The following is a 25,156-nucleotide window of genomic DNA, read 5'->3' on the forward strand; positions in this document are numbered from 1 at the left end:
AACATCTGCAATCAAAGTTTTATTTTCGACATGAACAGGGTTTCCCGCAGAAAATGTGTTAGTTAAGGTGGTAGGGTTGTGCCGGCGGGCGGGCCAGGGCGTGGCAATCAAAGGGGCGGGCGTACGCGTCATGATGAAAATATTTTTATTTAAAAAACCCAAATTAAACTCAATTTTGAAGAAACTATGACAGAAAATGAACACATACTAGATTATTAATTAATGAAATGTTTCTCAACAGGCTAGTTATCCTCCAGACAGTGACGGACCATGTCTTTCTCTCGTTTCGGCCATGTGGCGCGTGCCCGCTCGCGGTGTGAAGCGCATCCACGCTATTCTCCGAGATACACTTGACAGCCTTTTGTGCAGCAAATTTTTTTTTTGGACGACCTAGTTAAGGGGGTATCCCAGCTTGGGTGGGCCGCCCGAACTGAAAAGTGTTGCGGGAAACCCTGATGAACTTAAATATTTATCATAAAACTATTTAAAGGGACACTCCACTTTTTTAAAATAGGCTCATTTTCCAGTTCCCCTAGAGTTAAGCATTTGAATCTTACCGTATTGGAATCCATTCAAGCTGATCTTCGGTTCTGCCGCTAGCACTTAGCATAGCTTAGCACAATCCATTGAATCTGATTAGATCATTAGCATCACCCTAAAAAATAACCAAATAGTTTTAATATTTTTACTATTTAAAACGTAACTCTTCTGTTGTTACATTGTGTACCAAGACCGACAGAAAATTAAAAGTTGTGATTTTTTAGGCAGATATGCTAGGAACTATACTCTCATTCTGGCGTAATAATCAAGGACTTTGCTGCTGTGACATGGCTGCAGCAAGCGTAGTGATATTACGCACTGCCCGAAAATAGTCCCCAGCTATTGAAAGTAACCAAGGGGACTATTTTCGGGCAGTGTGTAAGATCACTACGCCTGCTGCAGTCATGTTACAGCAGCAAAGTCCTTGATTATTACACCAGAATGAGAGTATAGTTCCTAGCATATCTGCATAAAAAAATCACAACTTTTAATTTTCTTAGTACACGATTAAACTACAGAATAGTTTAACACTGTGCTAGTGATTTTTGGATCTTATATATTGTGAGATCTCCACCGTTTCTCCAGAAATATGAAATCATAACTTTGGAGTTATAACATATTTCTCTGTGGATTTAGAAAAGTTTTGAAAACCTTCTCTTAGCACAACCCTAAGCGCAATTCTCTCTCAAAAATACTTCCATTATGATTTTTAGATAATGAGAATTGCCCTAGAAGGTATTACAACTATTTTTGCCTCTTCGCACCAATCTTTTTATAAGACGGTGAAATCTGTTCAGTGTATTCCACACAATTTGTTCATCTTACGGAGCATGCTGGATAAATGCTTTCAAAGTATAAGGATTCATTTCACACTTAACAGACAGAGTGGTGGGTGGGTGTTTTTAGACTCTGGCTCTCAGTTTACCCAGATCTTTGGCTGCAATCAGTTTTCAATATTTTGGCGACAAAAAAATTAACAAAAACACAAAACTAAAGATGGTGTGAAACTTGCACCTTCCGCGAAGCACTGGGAAACGTCTGTTTCGCAGGTAAAATGTAAACCAAGTCAAATAAAATTGCAATCTTAAACAGCGTAATATATAAACCCAAACACAACGCAGTGATGTTTATAAAGTCATAACTATTCTGGATAGCCATAGTGCTCTTGGAAGACAATGACAATGACCCAAATGGTGCACATTTGGGGTGGATAGTCTATGTGCTATTAAATAAACAAAGCAAGGCCTGAAAGAGGCATTAAAAACAGCACATGAGGTACATTAAGAGTTTACATTTTGCTTTATATTGGAATCATACAGAAATACTGTACATTTAAACAAGAAAAACAGTCTCTAGTCCAGTACAGTACACAAGATCAACACAAGATTAAACAGATGTCCACTTGTGTGGATCCCAAGAACAAAGTTTTCCATATCACAGACTGTGACACACTTGTCAGCGACATATCGTGCCACCTCATATTATATCATCATTCCAGGGGATTTTTCCACTAGGATCTTGCTCCAGAGCTTTCAACAGAGAAACATAACCCATCATGACAGCCCATATCCAAACCACAATGTTGGCATTCATAAAAACAGTTAGCATCTTTTTGTGCAATGTTTTACGCTTTTTTGTACTCTGGTATCTCTCTGTTGGCACATGAGCCCAAGCGGAGGCAACCCGGAGTACAGGCCAATATCAACATAACAGAGTATCCAATGTCATCTGCAGCCTTCAAGGCATCTGCCACCTGTCAGACAATAAGACTTATAATGCATAATTACTTATAAGTGTCTATTTGATGGTGTCTAAATACAGCATCAATACATAAATATTCTGGCATGCCACATTCCACGAGTGGCCGCAATCTTTTCATTAATCTCCATTAGTTCATCTGCAAAAGCTGCCAGTCCTCATTGGCCATTTTGGATTTCACTGATGTGCCCAAAATGTGCAAGACATCACTCTAAAAGAACTCGACCTCTGACATTATTTGACAGGAACGTAATACAAAACCAGGCATTAATCAAGACATGAAATCTATTTATTGAACATTGGTAAAGTTTAAAGGTAAAGTTTGTTCACTAGTGACAACAAGTACAAATGATATATGTTTAATTGACCACACTGGGCTGATGGGGACGGGACTACCTCTATCCAAGTAGCTTTGTCATGGTATGTTTGGTTAACATGATCCAGTAGGACCCGGCTAATACATGAAATAACTAACTGCTATAGGGACAACCACGCCCACCGGGGGGGAAACAATCCATCCGTCTCCATTGACTTTGTATTGTGTGAGGCTGCCTCCTTGTCATTTCTGGCTTATAACAAAAACAGAATTATGCCTAAAAGCTGCTGTGTGACAAGATGTACAGCTAACAAGCCAAAAAACCCATAAATAAGCTGTCCACCACAAAAAACAAGGGTTTAAAGACACAAAAGTGGAAACAGGCAACTTTTCATAGTACTACTATTAGTAGAACTGCGCCCACTAGAGGGAAACGTAGTCTGCGATCCACTTTTTTCTCCTTAAAGACTGGATTTTACGGCTCGACAGCTTATAAAAACTTATTTCTTTTTTTTGCTTGTTTGCTGTACATCTTGTCACACAGCAGCTTTTAGGCATTATCCTGTTTTTAAGTTTTACCTGTAAATAAGTTTTTATAAGCTGTCGACCCCAAAAAATGAGCGTTTAAAGACACAAAAGTGCAAACAGGCAACTTTTCATAGTACTACTATTAGTAAAACTGCGTCCACTAGAGGGAAACGTAGTCTGCGATCCACTTTTTTCTCCTTAAAGGCTGGATTTTACGGCTCGACAGCTTATAAAAATGTATTTCTTTTTTTGCTTGTTAGCTGTACATCTTGTCACACAGCAGCTTTTAGGCATTATCCTGTTGTTAAGTTTTACCTGTAAATAAGTTTTTATAAGCTGTCGACCCCAAAAAATGAGCGTTTAAAGACACTAAAGTGCAAACAGGCAACTTTTCATAGTACTATTAGTAGAACTGCGCCCACTAGGGGGAAACGTAGTCGGCGATTCACTTTTTTTGCATAAATGCTGGGTTTTACGGCTCCACAGCTTATAAAAACTTATTTCTGGGTTTGTTGGCTTGTTAGATGTACATCTTGTCACACAGCAGCTTTTAGGCATTATTCTGTTTTGTTATAAGCCAGAAATGACAAGGAGGCGGCCTCTCGCAATACAAAGTCAATGGAGACGGTTGGATTGTTTCCCCCCGGTAGGCGTGGTTTTCAAATTAGCATTACTCGCTCTGTCTCTATGGGAGAAAAAACCTGTAATATTCAAATACATGTCTATTTTGATAAAAAGTAAGGGGGTGTGCACACCAAAGCTTTTAGGGTTTGTGCACACCAAAACTTTTAAACGTGACTAAAATCGCATGGAGGACGCCAAATGCCAGCTGTTTTTCAGCTGAGCGCTTTGGTAGCTCTGAGGGGGCGTGCACACCAACACTTTTGCGCCCGCGGCCGGCGCATGTTTTCAATTGTTTTCAATGGAAGCTCAGCGTTTTTTCAAATAAGCTAGCAGCTAGCGGGTTTCTTCCGCACTGAAAACCGGCACTCTACGTTTTTTCCGATCTCAGTGCTAAGCTTCAAGAGTTGAAACAGATTCAACTTTGGGTGAAAAGCTCCGCTCGTCAGTTCTCACACGCCCGTCCAATCACAGTGGAGGAGGGGCGGGACAAGTATCACTACAACCAACCGGCTCACAGCTCAAGTATCACAGCTACTGTACCAAAGCGCTCGGCTGAAGAAAGCTGGCGCTCAGCTGAAAAAACAGCTGGCATTCGGCGTCCCGTAGGCGTTTTCAGCCACGTAAAAAAGCTTTGGTGTGTCCTGCAACTTAAAACATTGGGATTAATTAAATTTTTACATAATATTTTTATATGTTCACGTTTTGTGAACTACGAGCAAAACAACGAAAAAGGTCTAAAATCTGTGTGCAGCATCTAGATGCTAAATTTTTAAGCAAAATATAACCATAGTCATATATTATTCACAGTTCTTATGTTTGCAGGATTTCAGTTGTCTCAACACTGAAAAAAACGTTGCCATACTTGGATAGCCTGATCTTATCAAATATGGTACTCAACCTGCATCTATTAATCCTAAAAGTTTTAGCCATTATTGTATCTCATCTTTCATAGCTTTACCTGTCTCTGGATCGTCAAATTCTCAAGCTTGAAACACAGCTTGAGCACTTCAGATACCTGGGCAAAACAAGGACATCAAATAAACACAAAGTGACTGAGATATCTCAGCACCGTGTGCTGTCAAAAAGGACATCCAAGTTGTGTGCTTTGTCTCCCCCACCTGGCTTCTCTGATGAACTGCAGCTTCTTTGGCTTCACAGATGTGATGTTTCCTTCCCCTTCTTCATTCAGAAAGATTAAAACATCAATCAGGAATAAGAAATAACTGTTGAAAAAATTGCTCATGTACACAGGCTGGTTTTTAATCAAATAATCACCCCCCCCCCCCCCCCCCCCGTTGCGCACTATGTATGAATTTCTATGGAGATTTCTCCAAAAGATCAAAAGAGAACATTTTGCGACATGTAAAGATCAGACTCTTCTGGCGGAGCTGTGGTACCTCTGTGTCTGTGGGGCTTTGGTTTGCCTCAGGGTGAAACTGCACTGTGAATGCTGGTTTGGTGTTATGAATAATGCTGTGGACGAGATAAAAAGAAAATAGTGAAAGAAACTAGCCCAGATTCTATAAAAAATACATCAACTTTTGCACGCAGATATGTTTGCTATACAGATAGATAGCAGCATCAGACTATATGTCATAGTAGGTGAGCTGAATGTTGAGGGTTGTTACTTAATACCAAACCATTTTGGACACGTATTTATACTGTGTGGTATCCAACTTTGCATAAAAAAAAAAATGTCTGATAGCCATCCAAACACAGACATCTAGGCTAAAACAAGGTAAAATCTGGGCTGTCAGTGTCAGTCTAACCATAGCCAAAAAATAAATGAAATAAATAAATAAATATATGAAACCACCTTGTAATCTGTTGACTTTTATGTAATAAAAATATCATACATCTTATCTATCATACAATAATTTCAACAAAAACAACATGTAACCAAATTCAAGTTTACTAAGTTACTCTTATCCGGACTATATCGGGTCTATAGTTAACATAGACAGTAAAAGCTATTGCTTGCTAAGTAATTTGTGTCCAATTCTTCACAGTAATTCATAGCCATTATTGGTATACGTTTCCTGGGATCATTTATGACCTTTTACACGGCTAATCCAATGCTGTACCAGTTGAGCTACAGAAACTATAATAAAGTTTTAGACAATGTACAACTTTACAACAATCTACATGATTATATTCTTGCATTACTGATACATAATGTGAGCACAAAATCTATTTCTGACTACAGTACAGTGCTTCCCGCCAAGTGCTCTGATTCACTGTTCGCTACATTAAGCAAATCCCTGCTCCTTTCCTTTTCTTTTTACAATAGTGAGAGCCCCTCAGAGGATTAATGCTGCAGGACTTTGCTGAGCATGCTGGGAAGGCTCAAGGCCAGGGACACGACTCTGTATTGGATTCAGCAGTCTGTCAGAAATAGCATACTTCACTCAAACATTATACATTAACTCTTTGTGGACCGTCCCTGAGATCATATAATAGTGGAATATTGGAATTCATAGGTCAGAGCTGTGCAGACACTATGTGTGACAATTGTATCACCCTGCAAAAAAATTAAATCAACAATTTAATAAACCACATAAACCGACACTCTCTAATTTATCTTAACCTGATATTAACAAGTCTATTTTTGTTACATGTTCACCTGAAAGAAACTCACACCATAAAAATAATCAAATTCAGTGTACCTGTGAAATTCCTATTACCTGTGCAACTGCAACAACCGGCATAAACACAATCCTCTCTTCATAATACGGAACAAAAGTAAAAATATAAACAACTTGTCAAACGTTAAAGCTGTTTGTTTGAAAAATCAGTGATTAAAAAACAACGCTTAGCGTTCTGTACAGCGCGCACGTGAAAATTATTGACTGGGCATGCGCACTTTTCATTAAATAACTCAAAATAGGTGTGTTCGACGTCATGCGGCCCTGCGGAGACAGCATCACAGTTCCGCGAGAGCGATTCGAGAAATGATACAAGAAGTCTGCTTTCGAATCGCTCTCGCGGTACTTTGATGTCATCAACCTGTCGGTTGTTGTGGCGTCACATGAAGTCCTGTGTTTCGACATCTGTCGAGAGTTGCGTTCCGTTTAGTGTGAAGTTATGTATAATTTAAGTAATACGTTTAAACAGTTTAAAATAGGCAAACGGGATAAGGCAATTTTAAAGTCTTTAAAGGCATATCTAATAGAACGGTAATTCATGTACGTGATGCTCACTATTTTATCAAACTTACCCGAGTAAAATTTGAAGCACTCAGCAACATTTCAACACAGTCGAGCCAATATATAAATAACAAACTAGGCACTGGTAGAGAATATACTATCAAATAGTGGAATAATATGTTTTGAGTGAAAAAATAAAAAGTTGTCCACGCATTAGTGTAGTTGAAAATCCCACCAGCAGGGGGATCTAACTCGCCAATGCCTGGCTGATTGTTTTATAATACACTATACTGCCCTCTAGTGGTCATTGTATGAAAAAGCTTTTTCTATTGGTCGAGATTGCTGTGGGACTTGACAAAAGCTCATAAAATTAAGATCAATGATGAACCAGTTCCATGTTTTAAATTTGCCATTATTACATGAATGACAAGCCAGAACATAAGTATACACAATGTGTTGATTCATTAAAGTCAAGTTTTATTTTATCAAATTAATTTTCTACAATATTTTGCTCAATCCCTGTGTAAGTATCCATGCAGAGGACAATCGACTTTAAATAATGGATACACATTTGGTGTCATATCTACAGCACAGTATTTTAATTCAGAATATTTAATCCAGTTGTCAGTGTTTATTATGTAAATCGAATATTACAGTAGCATCATCACATGTGCTGTAACTAAAAGTCCTGCAAGTCAATCCTAGTGTTTACATCGGAAATGAAAGAGATGTCTTTAAATACTTTAGCCTGAAATGTTTCTGTGCTCCTTATAAGTGGCACTTGGTAATAACACGGAAATGTTTAAGTGATTAGTCAGTATACAGTTCAGCATTGGGTCCTTGTGGCACCTAAACAAACGGTTAGTTGCTTCTGGGACGATGCATTTCAAGGGTTGGGGATGGGATCCCATTTGCTGTTTTCATAGCAGCCTTATACAAAGATCTGAAAATAACCAGGTCTATATCTAAATGCAAATTAGGTGTGTCTCTCCTCCCTGGAAAACAACAGAATGCAATGGATGCACAGATCTATAGATTTGGTTTCACACAATACACTAAGCTTAAATGCTATATGAAACATTCTGGTAGGTTGTTTTGCATATATTGTTTGCATTTATTACGTTCTTTTTAACACATCTCAGCACATCTAGAGAAGCACTAGAAGATTCTAGCATCCTCCAGTATGTTCAAATCATTAAATTGTGTTTCAACATGACACTTTAGTATTTAGAAATACTAAACCAGAAGCTGTGTGGCATCTCTAATACATGTTTTGGTGACTGCAGTAGGCTACTGTAATTCCAAGAAACTATAATGGGTATTCTTCAGTATTGCTTTGGGACTTTTACTAGGAGGTGCTTAAGACTCACTTTCCATAGATGTCTGCTGCTTTGTTTAGCTGTACCCTTTATAATCTGTGTCTGGGCTACGAGAAGGCTTTAAAGGGTTGGCAGGTGACACTGTATCAACCCCTTAAGGAACTCTGCCCCCTCTAAGAGGGATCCCAAGAAAACTTTGCACCTCTTCAGAAGGGCCTATTAATAGGGTCCATCTGTCCAGGGGCTAAGTTACAATCCCATTCCTTATGGAATTACTACGGAGGAGTCCAATAGAGTGAGTTGCACTGTACGTTTTGGGGCTCACCATCAAGGTCCAAAGTATGTTAAATCTGTGACCTCTACGTCAGAAGGCTTTTGCAGCTCATTCTTAAGGTTATCTGAAAATATCCCTCACTTCCTGCCCTATTCTGAAGAGAGCAACTGCATGCTCCATTCATCAATTGCAGTTTGTCCTTCAATGTTTGTTTTCGTGTCATACACCTTATATATGAGTCATGCCCATTCTAACTGCATTTTGTATTTTGATAATCCAAACAGATCTTAAATGCACACTTTTAAAAATTGCTAGGTCATTTCAACCCCAACCACTGGGTTTAAATGAACCTATGATGGGTTTCACTCTCTAAAATGCTGGATTGTTTCAACCCATGAGTGGATCAAATATGGACATGTTTATTTAAACTAACTGTTGGGTTTATCCATATTTTATGAAATGGGGAAGCAACCCAGCATCTTCCAAAAGCAATGTTCAATTTGATAATTAATTATCAAATAATCCATTCACATTTTTTTAGAATGATGTCATCATCTACCCATTTGTTACTTCTGACTTTACTCCTGTGAGACACAAAAGATGTTTGTCACGGTTGCTTTGTGTTATTTAAATTCTTTGAATTAAGGGTTCACATTTTCACATTTTGTCTCACTTTTTTATATTTTTATAACTTACTTGCATGTTTATATTCACATTATGACATGGCTGCCTGAACCCGAATGCATTTATAGGAAGATGTTAGCGAGCCATATCTCTGTCACTAATGTGATACCTATGACTACATTTCAGGCAGTTTTTAAATATTTTTAGACATACAACAGACACTCCTTACTAATCTGTATATGTTGCTGTAAGCAAAATACTACATTATGATCTAGAAAGTTGAAAACCATTTAAACTAATAATCTAAAATAAACAGGATGTTATTTATCACATGGAATATGTGTTATGGTAAAATGAGATGGCATTTCAACTGCCACATGCCAAGAAGTTTTTCAGGGTGACATTTTTACCTTTTTTGGAGTGTCTCCACCCTCACTGTAGGCTCCTCCCCCTGTTGCTTGCTTGAAAAGATCCCAAATACATCACGAGATGTGTGTCATCTCGCCATGAAACTCTGTGTGCCCTCGATAACATGGACGTCACGTCCGAACCTCCTTACTTCATTAGTTTGGCTACTGGAGTGTCAAGCTTCTGAGTTGCAGTGTTGAAGGGATTTTTATTGGTGTTACGGAGATGTTTTGAAAGCTCATATGCCGTTGTGTTGAGAGCAAAACAAAATATTCTTGTGCATACCTTTACTGTAAAGATGCTTGAAGGGCATCATTCCAGTTGTGAGTTTTCCAGTAAACATTTCCAAGTAAGCAAAACCTGGTCTGCTAAAATCATTAGGAGCAGAAGGGGTTACTGGTTGTAGAGGACAGGTGGGTAAAAGAGAGGGGGTCAGGTTTTAGGAAAGGTGCTTCTTGATAGCAGGGGTGAGCCCTGATGACAGCTGGGGAGATGAGGCTACAACTGAAGGAGGTCGGGGAAAGCGGGTGATAGGGGAAAAGTTAATGGTGAATGAATGTCTTGGGTCTCTAGTTTTTGGCCCTCTTCTGGGGGTGGGGAAAGGAGCCAGCGGGACAGATTTAGAAGGGAGGAAGACGGTCAAGCTTGCGCTGTGTACCCTGTGAGGTTACAGGCAATAGCAGCTGAGGCCTCCTTAAGACTTCCAGACTCGTCTAACTTTATTCCCATGAGACCAAGATGAGATGAACAAAGACCATTTAGTCAGTCACATATAACTTTCATTTAGCTCATGTTTCTAATTTTTCTCTGCCTAAGAATGCACTTACACATATCTATGTTTCAAACACTGATAAATATGGTTACACTCCTTGACAAACATCACTGTCTGTTTAGATGGACCAGATTGGTTGGCACAAATAAAACTGTTTGCTGTTTGACTGTGTATGAGATATGGTTTAAACACATTTGGGAATGATAGTAAAGGCATCACGACTCTAAAAAAAACCCTGATGTACAATAGTGTACCTACGGTGAGCATAAAATATTAAACTTTTTATTAGGTTTCCACCTGAGATGGAGTTTTTATGTATGCTGGTTAAATGTTAACAGCTTTACATCAATTATCATGTCAATTTTATAATAATTTTAGTTTTTTAAAGAAATTTTTTCATAGGCATCATTTCACACTGACTTTCTTAGTTAGTATTTTTGTCTTGTTTTCAGTAGAAATATCAAAAAATTCTTAAATCAATGTGTATTTTCTATAGATGAGCAAAATGACCTAAGAAAATAAGTCTAGTTTTTAGACAAAAATATACTATTTAAGTGAAATTGTGTTTTAAAACAAGCAAAAATATCTGCAAATGGGGTAAGAATTTTTTTCTTGAATTAAGTGTTTAAGAAAAAAGTTAACTTATTTCAAGATTTTTTCTAACCCCACTGGCAGATGTTTTTAGCTTGTTTTAAGCACAAATGTATTTTAATTGTATCTTTTTTGTCTAAATACTAGACTTTTTTTCTTAAATCATTTGCAGTGCAAGCAAACTGTTGAATATTAGCATGATTTGGTTTAAAGAAAATTACTGTAGGTTGTTTGTTTTTATAATGCTGCTTTCACTGAGGTGGTGACGAACACCGTGACTGTCATTTTTTGACAAAAGTGGTCCCAAACCACCTGTCCTGATATTTTTAGCTGTCAGCTGTTGCCATGCCATTCCTCATTTTTGTTACATCCTTGTGAGGATGCAAGGATTTAGTCCTTATGGGAAAAGATGCCATTTTTATGTGAAATAATAATGAAATGTTGAGCATCCGTAGAAAGTACAGTGTAAAAAGTTATAGCGTAAATTATACCGTTTAAGAAGCATACTGATGTGGAGATTGTGGAGTGATGAACACAACATTGTGTCCAAACTTTGTTTTACTACTGTACCATAGTATGCAAATGACTACTGTACAGTATTTGTTTATGAAGTTATTTAATTGCAAACTGTAAAGTGAATTCATACCCAGATTTACCCTGTGACCTCACACAATCCCATTCACATATCCTCAAGCTTTCTCTAGGCGGGATATACATGCCTAGTCTAAGCTTAAACATTAAAACTGTCAATTTTACAATCGATGTCGTAAAGAAAAAGCCCTGTTTGTTGTCCCCTGAAATGAGATTTACGACCGTAGCTGTCACCACGTGTCGTCCCATCTCCATTTGGGGAGCGCGAGCCCTCCTTTCTGTTTCCAGCGGCCCAATCGGCTCACGTGGCGCTCTGACATCAACTCTGAGGTAAATTATACGCGTATATAAGCGTCTTTGCTTACCTTGAGAGGGCTGAGTATCCTCCAAGCTGTGGTCCACTCCCTGTGTTGACTGTCCTCCCGGCAGACAAATATAAAACTGAAAAATGGCACCTAAAAAGGACGCGAAGAAGCCCGAGCCCGCCAAGAAGGCAGAACCAGCACCAGCACCTGCTGCCGCACCCGCACCTGCACCTGCAGCACCAAAAGCAGCCGCAGTAGATCTGTCTTCTGTGAAGGTAACAATACAACACCTTTTTTTTTGTCACAGGTAGAAAGACAGGCAAACGTCATTAAGGGACTTAAGGGAAATCTGCTTAAGGAAATAATGTTTTAGACAGACCGAGATGGAAAATTTTCACAATATTCACTTTGCTTTTAAAAATGTAAATATTTTAATAATAATAATAATAATAATAAATGCGTTCTTAATATTTTTTGTAGTAACTGTAGGATAATTATTATGACACTAGATAATATTATTAATAATTCTCATTATGTACATTTCAGCAACATTTTATACTTTTTTAACACTTACTAATGATAAAACTATTATTTACTATAGTTTAATCATTATTAATTCCCATCAAACTTTTATCCATATTTTTATTACATAAGCCTACCGTGACGACCTACTGATTAGAAAACCATAGATAGGCCTATTATTTAATAATAAAAGTGATAATATCTATTATTGGCGGATGATTCAGCACCACGGATAGTTCCGGAGAGGTTTACGTTTTTCACCAAATTAGAATCGCTGGCTAATCAAACTTTCTGATTGGTTAAGCGCTGGGCCTGCGCATTGCTAATTGGCGCGAGGATTACCGTACGTGTGTGATTTAATGCGTAACCATATATGGACATGGCTCGTATGACCAAACATGGAGCTACAGTCTTCTCTCAGTACTGTTCTGCAAGCAGCTGAGAGACTAAATTAAGCATCTTGACATAGTGAAAGGCTCTCACTATTTACTTATCTATTAAAGCAGTTGTTAACCGGATTATAAAACAGTTTATAAAACTCACCTGTCAGAAGGGTTGTTAGTCCTGTGATGGATTATCAGATATCCTTTCTGAATGATGTAGTGGAAAATCAATTTATGTATCTGGTTTTGGATTTTTCAACAATGTTTATTCATTTCTTCATTTATTTTCAATTTATCATAAGCTTTGATATTACGACTTATCAAGATGATGTAGAATCCATTAAACATATCTTAGAACATATAAGACATACATTATTGTATACCAAACTGCTTAAATATCCACTTTGGATATCGACTAATGTTTGTTTTGTACTTTAACCGCTGGTTTTACAGACAAAGCTTAAGGCTAGTCCGACTAAGACACATGTTTGAGCTGTCTTAACAGAAAATAACTTTTTTTTTTTAAAATAAGCCAGTGTCATTGATTTTTCTCAAGATACACACCAGTAATGTCTTTTTGTAAGGCATGTTTATAAAAGAGGCTTAAACATCTTAAATTAGGCCTAGTCCTGGCTTTAGCTAAGCCTTGTCTGTGAAACCATGCATTTATGTGTCAATAAAGTAAAAGTAAAGTAAAAAAATAGCATAAATAAGGTTTATAGATAAATTCAATAATATTCTGTATTGTCATCTGCTTTCCTCCAGCTTGAATTCAGCCAGGACCAGTTGGAAGGTGAGATTTATTTTTGTTAATACTCTGATCTCTGCTCACACAGATTTAAATCTGTCCAAAACCCCATTGCTGGGGGTTTAAAGGTGTGTGGCATCAAAATAATGAAGGATGGATAACAAAAAAATCCACAGAAGGAAAAACATCCTATTTAATAATCCATTTGTTTATAATTGAATGCACCTTTGGTTAATTTGCAGCATTGACAAGGGTTGTCTTGCGTGCAAAAATAAGCCCATTGCTTAAGAGGGGCTGCCTTGTAGCAGCCTGGGTGTAAGTTACACTGAAGTCAGCATTAAGGACTCACATGGCAATGCCTTTATATGGAGGGAGTTATATTCTTGGGAGAGCATATCAATTCCAAGTCGACTCTTTAAATGTCTCACCAAGCCACTTCGGTGGTGGCAGCTGACTTTGTGTGGAAATCAGATGAAGCCATTTAACTTTCAGCAAATAACCATCCAGTGTGCCAACAGACCCAATGCAATCAAGTTTATAACTAGCAAGCATTGGTTATTACTCAATATGCTGATACTCCACAGGTGCACCTGTTTCAAAGACATAAACTGATCCTACCAAAATGTATCACTGTCAGAAATAAAGGTACAAAAGCATCACTGGGACAGTACCCTTTAAATATGTACCTTTGAGGTACCAAAATGTACCTTTTAGTTACAAATATGCACCCTTTAAGTACAAATGTTTACTTTTGAAAGGGTATAGGTGGCGTTCTGAAAACCTATTTAAAAAGTTATTATTTTAAATGCACTTCACACTTCAACAGTCCCGTCACTATTGCAGATTACAAAGAGGCCTTTGGACTTTTCGACAGAGTTGGTGACAGCAAGGTGGCCTACAACCAGATTGCAGATATCATGCGTGCACTGGGACAGAACCCCACCAACAAAGAGGTTTCAAAGATCCTCGGTAACCCCACCGCTGATGGTAAGAGCAAAAAATTATTCATACCTGTTACAAAAAGCAGTAACACAGTTCCCATATGACTTTGTTAAAGGTGCAGTATATAACTTTTAGACGTATCTGTTGACAGAAATGCAATACAATATATATAACTATATTATCGGCTATGCATAAAGCCCTTTCATAATGAACCATTATGTTTTTGTTACATTAGAATGAGCTGCTGTATCTACCTACACCAAGGGTCCCCTTACATGGAAGTCGCCATTTTGTGCCCCATGTTATTACAGAAGCCCTTAACGGACAAACTTTTTTTTACTAAGTTGTCTCCGACAATGACATGTTTGTCCTCTGGCTGCTACCGTAGATTCTCTATGCATTTCAAAAGTGAGGGGTGAGCAGTGGACTGAGTCGTTGGCTGCAATTCGCAACCTCACCACTAGATGCTGCTAAAATCTACACACTGCATCTCTAACATTAGCATTCTCAGGGATTTTTAGAAAGGCACATTTCAGATGCCCGCTTCTTAAACTTGAATTGGTGGAGGGTTGGACTGTATCATTTACCTTTGATCCCATTTTTCACAGACATGTTACACAAGAGAGTAGACTTTGAGGGTTTCCTGCCCATGCTGCAGTTTGTGGTCAACAGCCCAAACAAGGCAACATACGAGGACTACGTTGAGGGTCTGCGTGTATTTGACAAAGAGGGCAATGGCACAGTTATGGGTGCTGAGCTGCGTATTGTTTTGTCAACACTGGGTAAGTCGCAAATTTTATAGGTTGATGGCATTAGGCTTGCATTTACGATGCAAACCTGTTTTTCACAATTTCATATATCCAATTTATGCAATTTTAATGAATAAGGACTGATGATTGTTGCCCTTATCTTGACCCGTTTGTTCCCTTGCAGGTGAGAAAATGAATGAAACCGAGATTGAAGCTCTCATGGCAGGCCAAGAGGATGAGAACGGTTGTGTGAATTATGAGGGTCAGTTCAGCATGTTTCTTTTGTTTCCTATTTCTATTTATCACATCAAACAAATCAAATGTGATTGCTCGATTTGACTAAAGTGTAAAGACATGTGCACAGTTTAAATAAACACATCCTTCTCAATTTTTCTTTTCCGAATAGCTTTCGTCAAACATATCATGTCTGTGTAAGAAGTCGGAGTTGGGAGGAAACTGAAGCATTTCTCCAGATTCCATGGTGTCAGGACATCCACACAACGTTTCCAAAACCAGCTCAGAAACGGATAAAAGGAACATGGGATGTTAGTTCTAAACAATTTTGGTTTGCGCTATTCCTGTTTTTTCACTTGATTCCTGTTTCTTTTGTCCATTTTTGGAAGCCATTCATATTTTTCCAGCAAATGTTCTTGCCGTTGTTCGTGCCGGGACAAGCCTCTCCCTAGCGGATCGGTCATGAGGGGTGGGGGGCGTGAGAGGGGGTCATCATAGCCAAGCAAAAAAAAAAAAACAGACAATCACTCCCTTGACTCCTCATTGTCTGGATCGCAATATCAAAGGTGCTAAATATTTTGCCATAACTGGACTGGCTGCATATCCCCCCTTTTCCCTTTCCCCAGAGTCTTAATTTATTTTTCGCCTCTGTCAATTCTCATAATAAACTTTTCACAAAGTACCACCATTGTAGTGATTAATTGTCTCGTATGCATCGCAGAAGACAGAAAAACAGGTAAGTGGCAGTCACAACTGCATATTTAGGATGCATTGGCATCTAAAATCCATTTAACATCCTTAACATATAAATGATGTAAATGCAGGTAAATGTTTATCGTAGATGCTATGTTAAATAAACAAAATCCCTTGGTTAACCAATTGTTACCTGTTAGCAGTTGTCGACACCAATACACGTTCTGCATCTTGTGCCATTGAAAACCTCTGTAATGCACATCCACATGCTGTATGCTGTATTGCTTGCTGTAAATAAGAGTAAATATACAAAACAACAATAAAGCATAGTCTCATCACTACACATTTACACAAGCAAAAAAAGTCAGATCAGACCAAAGTTCGTTTTCTGTATTTTTATTGTCATAACTGTTAAGGGCATTTATAATCCATATCATACCAACAGGAGAAAAACTGCATACATCTATGTGACCTTAAATACATTTACAGCAGCTGTGGGTAAAAGGGCAGGGTGGGTAAGGCTTGGGGGGGCAGAAACACAGAAGCCTACAAATGACAGCTGTTCTAGAGAAAATGGGGGAGAACCACAAATGACGAGAAAAAATATACTGGTGTACCGTTTTCGAACTGAGTGAGTATCCTTTTTTACGTTACATTTTCTTTTTCCGCTTCCTACTTCACTCACAATACGAACTTAAGCAACCGAGCAGAATTCAACAGACAAACACATGGCTGACCAAACAAAGCTGCCCAAATATCTGCTCCCTTCATTTAAGAATAAAATGAGGGCCACAGCAACACTCATTCAAAGACGCTAATCCAAAGGATCATCTTACATCTCGCCTCTGAGAGATGACAGTAGGTGGCAGATTTAAAGCCAGATGCATGGCTGCTTCAAATAGGACATTTCCATTTTTCATGTACTTACACAATACTGTTTTTGTAATATAGCAGGCATGTGTAATTTAAACACAAATCTGCTTAAACCGTGTACCAACAAAGATCCACGAAAGCAACGTTTTCTTAACAATAGCGAAGGCTGGGTTGAACCATTGCAATGTCGGTCTAGTCGTTCAAATAATATACAAGCGTAACGTCATCGCTAGGGTCTACAAAACATGATGTGTTTTTTATCCAATGTTTGAGGAACTAACTTACTTAAATCTTTTCAAATAGAAAATAGCCTCTTTTGTGTACTAGAATACATGCTTGTCATACTATCTAGATTTAATGCAACTGTACCGATAAGTAGTTTTTTCTTTACTTTTTTTCATATTCAATTGCGCATGAGATGTAGACGGCTTGTGTATTCATATAAATATTTTCCCGTATATCATGTTTGATCTTGCACTGGGATGTCTTTTTTAGAGTCCATGCACTGAATTGGGCAAAAAAGAGCGTGCAGCGTGAAATCATCTCGTTCTCGTGTTGAACAGATTTTTAATGGTCCTGTCAACCGACATTACGTAACACATCTGAAGCTAACCCTATAGTTCAGAATTCGAGGCCGTTGTCTATACACAATCGTAAGAAGTCAAACATGTAACATGGGTAATAAAAGCACAGGTACCTTTCTAGCTAAGTCATTATTCTTTAAAATAAACAGGAAAAAAAACAATTTCTTAAATTCACCACAGGGTTCTGCAAGATTGTTGACGAATGAAGAGTTTATAGAGATGTACAGAAACGGAATTCGTAATGTCTTCCATAAATACCAGAGGGAGGAGTGCCAATGTGGATTGAGCAGAGGGGAAGTTGCTAAACATTGGGTGGGGGTTCACAAGCCCTGTTTGGCCAGGGCGGCGGTCACATCCTCCGCCAGTGTAGCCAGCTGTGGCGACTCAAGCATATTGAGGCTCCCGGATGAAGACATGTGGCTGTGTCTGTGGGGAGAGGTGCCGCCCGACACACCAAGCGCTTCGATCACAATCTCCGCCCCGTGATCCACGCGTGCTTTGGCCGTGTCCCGGAACGCCAGTTTATGGCTTTCAATCTTAAAAAAGCAGGAAAGAGCAAGATGGCGACGGTCACTTAAAAATAAAGTACATTAAAAATGAAAAATTCAGTTTATTCTTTACTGAATTCTAGCTATGGAAAGAATAACATTTTTATGTATGATGTAAGATAATGTCTAACAGCATGTGATTTATTGTTCTTTATAAAGTTTAGTACTTGTCAGGTAACAGGCTGCTTTTATACACACACCTGTACGTGGCCTCCTCCAGGAATATGGTGAGCATTGTCGAGTGAGCCCACCTTCGCTTGGGCCTTTTCTCTGAAGACCAGCTTCATGTTCTCAATACGCACATGACCACCGCCTGGGACACAAAGTGATGAAAGAAAACAATGCAAATAATTTTTTGTGGTTATTTTAAAGAAACTTTACAGTTCAGTCATTATTACCTCACCACTACAGAAGGGCTGGTAAATCAAATACTTCATCTCGCATATTGTATATTTTACTTAGTCAGTCATTTTGGTCATTCAAAACAATTTCTCTATTTGTAACCACAGAAAAAACAGCTTGGACAAAATGACAGATTTTTCAATTTTGGTGAAATATTTTTATATTTGTGCCCCGTCTATTAAATGCAGATTTTATAATCTAATTAGGAAATAGATTAGGAGAATCAAAGTTTGATTCCATCATTGATTTCACATTGATTTCAATCTTTGACAGCCTTACTCAGTCAATATTAAAGATACTGAGGTTATAGTTTCACATATGCAAAATGATTTTATGTAGAAAACAATACATCACAAAAATAACTTAAGATGGGTTTTCACAGGCAAGGTCACATGTCTACAAGACCTCTCTCACATAAAAGACCTGTTTTAAAATCATTTGAATTTACAGCAAAGTCAAAGATTAAAAATACGACCAGAAGATGGCACTGTTGTCTAGAGATCTGAACACATCTGGATGACAATGCACATTTTCCAGTCAGTGATGCCTAAAGGTACTTAATGTATTACTTTATGCATGCTTAATAATACTCACCTGGCCTGTGGCGAATGTTGTCCAATGATCCACATTTAGAGGTCACATGACTCACGTCAATCTTCTTAGTCTGAATCTGCACCTGTATAAACACCAGAATGTCAGGTAACATTACATTTACAACCACTTACTCAGCATGTGGAAAAGGACCGGTGAAAACACAATGTTAGCCCTGACTGGAATAATACCAAAAGGTTAAAAATAAAAACAAAGTGGTAAGAACAATTTTTAGGTGGAATTCTTCTTTTTATGCAACTGTAGAAGCAAAAAATGTGACCCTGGCCACAAAACCAGTCATAAGGGTCATTTTTGTTTGAAAAAGAGATTAACACATAAACTAAAAGCTGAATAAATAAGCTTTCCTTCAATGTATGTTCTGATATGGTACTGTAGGACAATATTTAGCAGAGATAAAACTATTTGGAATCTGAGGGTGCCAAAATATTAAAATACTGAGAAAATCGCCTTTCAAGTTATCCAAATGAAGTCCTTAGCAAAACATATTATAAATGATAAATATTTTTTTATATATTTATGGTTGAAATCTACAAAATATTTTCATGGAACATAATCTTTATACCCTAATGATTTTTGGCAATTTTTTTTTAAATTTTGACCCATATGTTTTGTTATTGCTACAAATATACCTGTGCTACTTATGACTGGTTTTGCTTTTAAAATTTTAGATCATAAAAGTTAATGTGAACTGCAATAGCATGGAAAAAGCTGTAAAGCTAAAAACAACAACAAAAATGACACGATGTACCTCTCATGCTGATTAAATTATCATTATAATTTGTATTTAACCCATCATGCCCTGAGACACAGCATGATCATTGTAACTTTGCTGTGACAGTAACTGACCTCGAATGTTGCTGACAGGGTCAGAAATAGTGAATCTGACTGAAGCACAGACATTACGCTGCAGATACAGCTCTGACATTTACAAAAACTGTCATGATATTTCTTTCAGCAGGCAATGTGTAGAGACTACAGCTTTGCTTTGTTTCGAAACCTAGTGAGGAGTCTACATAGGCTGCAAGGTATCATTGGTGTAGGATCCCTACAAAGTGGACAGACATATAGTGGACACACAGGTGATGATAGATAAACATTAAACATCTGCATTACAGTTTACATGTATGAAGTTGTATATAAATAATATAACTCAGATGCAAAACCCTCTAAGTGCGTCTAACATGTTTTCTTGTAATTTAACATTTTTAATAGATTCTGCCAACAAACATTTATTTCTGAATGGCCAGTATTTGAAGCTTAAGTATTTGACGAACATATAATGCGTGCAGAGAGCATTCGGTTAATATGGTGGTGGCGTTTAGCGGCTTTTGCATCTGAGCTCCTCAAATATTCTCACAAGATGAATAACAAAAAGAGACTTCAGTTTTGAATTTTAGCCTGTGAAAGTAAATATTAATGCATGTTAATAGAACAGTCAGTGGAGGCCTGTTGGCGTTTTGAAGACAAGAACAGACAGACAGACAGACACAGAGAGAGCAAACAGTACATACATCGCCTCCTAGGGGTGAATGCTTCAGATTATCCTTGGATCCACACTTTGCTTGTACATGAGTGAAGTCCAACTTCTGGTTTAAAATTTGAATCTAAAAAAATACAAAAATATGTGCCTATTTTAATGAAGATGGAGACATGCACACACATGCTGCACAAACAAGTGATGGAGATGCATTGATGAGAAAAATAATAGACTGGCTGCAGAACCAAACGGTGCCACATAGGATGCACTTATAGACATAAGCACACCTCATGAACCTTATAGACAAGTGGGTTATTGTTGATTTTGCAAGTGAAATGATTGTGGAGATATGCACACTTTTAATTCTGACCAGCATCATCATCTCAGCTGTGGACATTTTCAGCACTTGCACATTGTCAAAACCGTTTTGGTCTTACTAATGACAGCAAAGATTGCTGATGCTGCAATGGTGAATGATGAGTCACTTACATAAGGTAAACACTGAACTGCTGACAGGATGAAGAGGTAAAATGAACAGTCGTTCATGACTTAGTGTGTATGCAGCAAGGAATGTTGTAAATAGGGAAATTTAGGGAATTTTAGATGGTCAATTATTGAATCAGTGATAGAGCACATTGGTTTGTACAATGTCAGAAAAAGTACAAAAGCTAGGGATGAAACCTTTTAGGCACAGATATGTACCTTTAAAGTACCAATATGCACCCTTTAAGTATAAAGGTGTAGTTTCTAAAGGGTACCACATCTGAGACAGCTTTTGTACATTTTTTCTGACAGAGTACATAGCCTGCACAATGTTTGGAAAGGTCAAGGATTAAAGTGGGTGGGGTTTATAGAGAACATCATTTTTTAACATTCAAATGATAAAAATATAGGAAACAAAGTCCCAATGGATTTTGGAGAACACAATATATATAGTGGGACTGTGTGTTTTCAACTCATGGTTGGGTAAAATATGGGCAAACAGTTGATGTAAATGTTTATATTAGTGCTGGGAAAAGAGTAATCGCAATTAATTGCATACAAAATAAAAGAGCATTTTTTTACATTTTTTATGTGTCTGTACTGTGTGTAATTATTATGTATATTTCAACACACACACACACACATACATACATTTCATAACATTTTTATTTATTTATCAATTTTTTATTGTTAATATACAATATAGAATATATAAAAATATAAATAAATATATATACACATGTAAATGTTTCTTAAATATATGATGCAAAAAAAATCACTTTTATTTTGTATGCGATTAAACACAATTAATCTTTTCCCAGCACTAGTTTATATTTGACCCAATCCTGGTTTGAAAAAAAATCTAAATTTTCACCCAGCACATGTTAAATTTAATTGAATAGTTGGGTTTGTCCATAATTTACCAAACGATGTGTAGAAAACAACCTTACATTTTCAGTTGCAACAACCCAGCAGGTTAATTTAAATATAATGGTTGGGTTATCCATTTTTTACCCAACCATGAGATGAATTTATTATGTATTAAACAACCTAATACTTTCAGAGTGGAAAGAAAGAAAGAAAGAAAGAAAGAAAGAAAGAAACTAAGAAAGAAAGAGATTTGAGAACAGAGGAAGAGGTTGAGAACAGAGTGAAAGACATCACATTCAACAATGTAGCCGCACTGCTGTACGTATTGTACATTGACAGTACCTATTTAACTGTTTTTGCAAGAGCAACACAGACCCCTTTGAGAGCATACTCAATGCCCGTCTGGTAGCAGTGGTGAATAATATGATTTTCCAAGCACTTTTCTATAATAATGAAATAATAATTTCTGGTTCAAAAAAGAGGTCAAGACATGCAAATGTAGTTGCTAGTTAGGGCTGCCAAATTAGTGGAACAAAATAGGAGATACTATAGTACAGACCAGATACTACATAGACAAGTACTTAATATATTTAAGATGTAAGCAGAGTTCATTGCTGTTGAACACAATGTTTTAAAGGGATAGTTCGGCCAAAAACGATATTAAACCCATGATTTACTCACCCCCAAGCTGTCCGAGTTGCATATGTCCATCGTTTTTCAGACAAACACATTTTCGGATATTTTAGAAAATATTTTAGATCTTTCTGTTGATTAAATGTAATGTTACGGGGTCCAGCAATAGTCCACGACCTTCAAGTCCAAAAAAGTGCGTCCATCCTTCACAAATTAAATCCAAACGGCTCCAGGATGATAAACAAAGGTCTTCTGTGGGTAATCCGTGCGGTGTTGTTGTAGAAATATCCATATTTAAAATGTTATTAACGTTATAAACTACCTTCCGGTAGCGCCGCCATCTTAGAGTGATGCGCATTCAGGATGAGAGCTTACGCAGCGTACAGAGTTTCTCTGCTGCTGCTCTGTCCCCCCGCCCTCCGAATTTGTCATACGTCACTAAGAAAAGTGCGTACACTACGCTAATACTCTCTCCTGAGTCTAAGATGGCGGCGCTACCGGAAGGTAGTTTATAACGTTAATAACATTTTAAATATGGATATTTCTACAACAACACCGCACGGATTACCCACAGAAGACCTTTGTTTATCATCCTGGAGCCGTTTGGATTTAATTTGTGAAGGATGGACGCACTTTTTTTGGACTTGAAGGTCGTGGACTATTGCTGGACCCCGTAACATTACATTTAATCAACAGAAAGATCTAAAATATTTTCTAAAATATCCGAAAATGTGTTTGTCTGAAAAACGATGGACATATGCAACTCGGACAGCTTGGGGGTGAGTAAATCATGGGTTTAATATCGTTTTTGGCCGAACTATCCCTTTAATTTCAAATGAAGTGCCTTGAACTGTACAGCTTTGTGCAATGCGTTAACATGACTTCCATTGAAACACAAAGCTAGGGCGGAATATCTTGAATAGCTCCTTCCCCATCCAAACATGGAATTTGATGAGAAGCTGAAGTGCAAAGTGATGTCATAAAAATCATCGATTTGCTTTAAATGTTTTAAATGGGTATATTATACATTATTAAATGTTTTGGAGAACACTAGTTCATATAGATCCTTAAAGGGAAACTCCACTTTTTTTGATGAAGTTGTGGTTTAAAAGTGCATTTTTTTTTTTTTTGTCAAAAATGACAACCGTTTCGCTAGATAAGACCCTTATGCCTCGTTTGGGATCGTTTAGAGTCCTTTGTGTTAGTTTTAAGTGTGGGGATCCATCAAAGTCCATTAAAATGAGACAAATCCTGGAATGTTTTCCTCAAAAAACATAATTTCCTCTTGACTGAACAAAGAAAGAAATCAACATTTTGGATGACATGGTGGTGAGTAAATGATCTGGATTTTTTTTAAAGAAAATTTACTAATCCTTTAAAGGATAATTCTGGTATTTAACACTCTGAGTCTCATTTCTGGTTTGTGTTGGATGAACTACAGTGGTGGACACTGAAATTTTGACAATGGGTCGTGTCTTGACTTTTTGACTCGTTTAGAAGCGTCTCTTGACTGCTTTAGAATGGAAGTCAATGACCATGCACAAACATGTCATTAAAACAACACTTAACGTTCATTTTCAAAACTGTGCTACTCACCGAGCGGTTCGTGGTGATCGTTGATGATTAAAAACAAGTTGTGTAGCGAAATACAGTTTCTGTCGTGTTTTATTTGGCATTTTGTAAAATTCCATTGACTTCTCTTGGAAGACTCATTGCTTGCTGATATATCACTCCGCCGCCGGGAAACAGAAAAGGGTCTGTTTACATGTGGTTGTAGTTTTTTCGCTCGGTTTCTCTCAGAATTTTTTTTTCCCATATTTGATGGCTCAGTGACCAGCTTTAGGTTTGAAGTTGAGCTCGATTGTGACTGTCTATACGCTAGACACCGAGCGTACTTGTATGGCAAAGTGGTTGTCGCCATCAAGTGGTCGGGAGTGTGCTAACACTTCAGACTCAAATATAAAGCGGAAGTATATACGCGGTTGTGAAATATCTGAAAAAATAGTTCCACTATAGCAAATAACACAGATTGAAATCATACATTGCGCCAATATATTTGTTTTTAATCGTCAACGAACACCACGAACCACTCGGTGAGTAGTACAGTTTTGAAAATGAACGTTAAGTGTTGTTTTAATGACATGTTTGTGCATGGTCATTTACTTCCATTCTGAAGCAGTCAAGAGACGCTTCTAAACGAGTCAAAAAATCGAGACACGACCCATTGTCAAAATTTCTTTGTCCATCACTGTAGTTCATCCAAAACAAACCAGAAATGAGACTCAAAGTGTTAAATACCGGAATTATACTTTAAGCTATCACCATTAATGTGAAATGTTTGGTCAACACCCAACTTTTATGATTTTCTGTCCATTCAAAAATGTAATGTTTAACTTTTGCAAAACATCCAATGGCCAGCTTGAACTGGCAAGAAACCAGATACCACAATCCAAAACCCAGCAACAATGTGTATTTTTCTGCAAGGGATTGGTTGTAACAAGCAAATATACAGTATATACTACATCCCATATGATTCATATAGAAACATAAACACAGGACAATTCTGTACTTTACAGGATGGTTAGCAGCCTTAAATGTAGTGCATTT

At 37.6% G+C, this 25,156-nt stretch overlaps 2 protein-coding genes and 1 long non-coding RNA gene across 25 annotated transcripts in view; 1 reads left to right on the forward strand and 2 right to left on the reverse strand.

The window, feature by feature from the left end:
• Positions 1-4,766: 4,766 nt before the first annotated feature.
• Positions 4,767-6,587, reverse strand: LOC135733083 (uncharacterized). The gene is made up of 3 exons (XR_010526885.1): positions 6,451-6,587; positions 5,164-5,239; positions 4,767-4,945 (listed from the first exon to the last, which is right to left on the reverse strand). It is a non-coding gene; the product is annotated as an uncharacterized lncRNA (long non-coding RNA).
• A 5,268-nt stretch (positions 6,588-11,855) lies between these two features.
• Positions 11,856-16,056, forward strand: myl1 (myosin, light chain 1, alkali; skeletal, fast). The gene is made up of 6 exons (XM_065252089.2): positions 11,856-12,071; positions 13,467-13,494; positions 14,293-14,436; positions 15,000-15,173; positions 15,325-15,402; positions 15,547-16,056. The coding sequence occupies exons 1-6, from the start codon at positions 11,940-11,942 to the stop codon at positions 15,573-15,575; spliced, it is 585 nt and encodes a 194-aa protein (XP_065108161.1). The 5' UTR covers positions 11,856-11,939; the 3' UTR covers positions 15,576-16,056.
• A 391-nt stretch (positions 16,057-16,447) lies between these two features.
• map2 (microtubule-associated protein 2) overlaps positions 16,448-25,156 on the reverse strand; it is a 111,620-nt gene continuing 102,911 nt past the window's right edge. For 19 of the 23 annotated variants that reach the window (XM_065252072.1, XM_065252066.1, XM_065252069.1 and 16 more), the window contains 4 exons: positions 20,598-20,690; positions 19,069-19,150; positions 18,273-18,385; positions 16,448-18,060 (listed from right to left, as the gene is read on the reverse strand). In XM_065252072.1, coding sequence (XP_065108144.1) covers positions 17,845-18,060; positions 18,273-18,385; positions 19,069-19,150; positions 20,598-20,690 — 504 coding nt within the window. In that variant the 3' untranslated portion in view covers positions 16,448-17,844. The remainder of the gene's footprint in view (positions 18,061-18,272; positions 18,386-19,068; positions 19,151-20,597; positions 20,691-25,156) is intronic. The other 4 variants (XM_065252073.1, XM_065252071.1, XM_073811941.1 and 1 more) reach the window with 1 other exon arrangement.

Source organism: Paramisgurnus dabryanus, chromosome 15, assembly GCF_030506205.2.
Source record: "Paramisgurnus dabryanus chromosome 15, PD_genome_1.1, whole genome shotgun sequence".
NCBI classification, from domain to species: domain Eukaryota; kingdom Metazoa; phylum Chordata; class Actinopteri; order Cypriniformes; family Cobitidae; genus Paramisgurnus; species Paramisgurnus dabryanus.

Excerpts from the sequence above, each read along its gene's own strand:
- myl1 (XM_065252089.2), top strand. The coding sequence starts at position 11,940 with ATGGCACCTAAAAAGGACGCGAAGAAGCCCGAGCCCGCCAAGAAGGCA. Across the intron at positions 13,495-14,292 it reads CAGCCAGGACCAGTTGGAAG|ATTACAAAGAGGCCTTTGGA; the intron begins GTGAGATTTATT and ends TCACTATTGCAG. Across the intron at positions 14,437-14,999 it reads CGGTAACCCCACCGCTGATG|ACATGTTACACAAGAGAGTA; the intron begins GTAAGAGCAAAA and ends CATTTTTCACAG.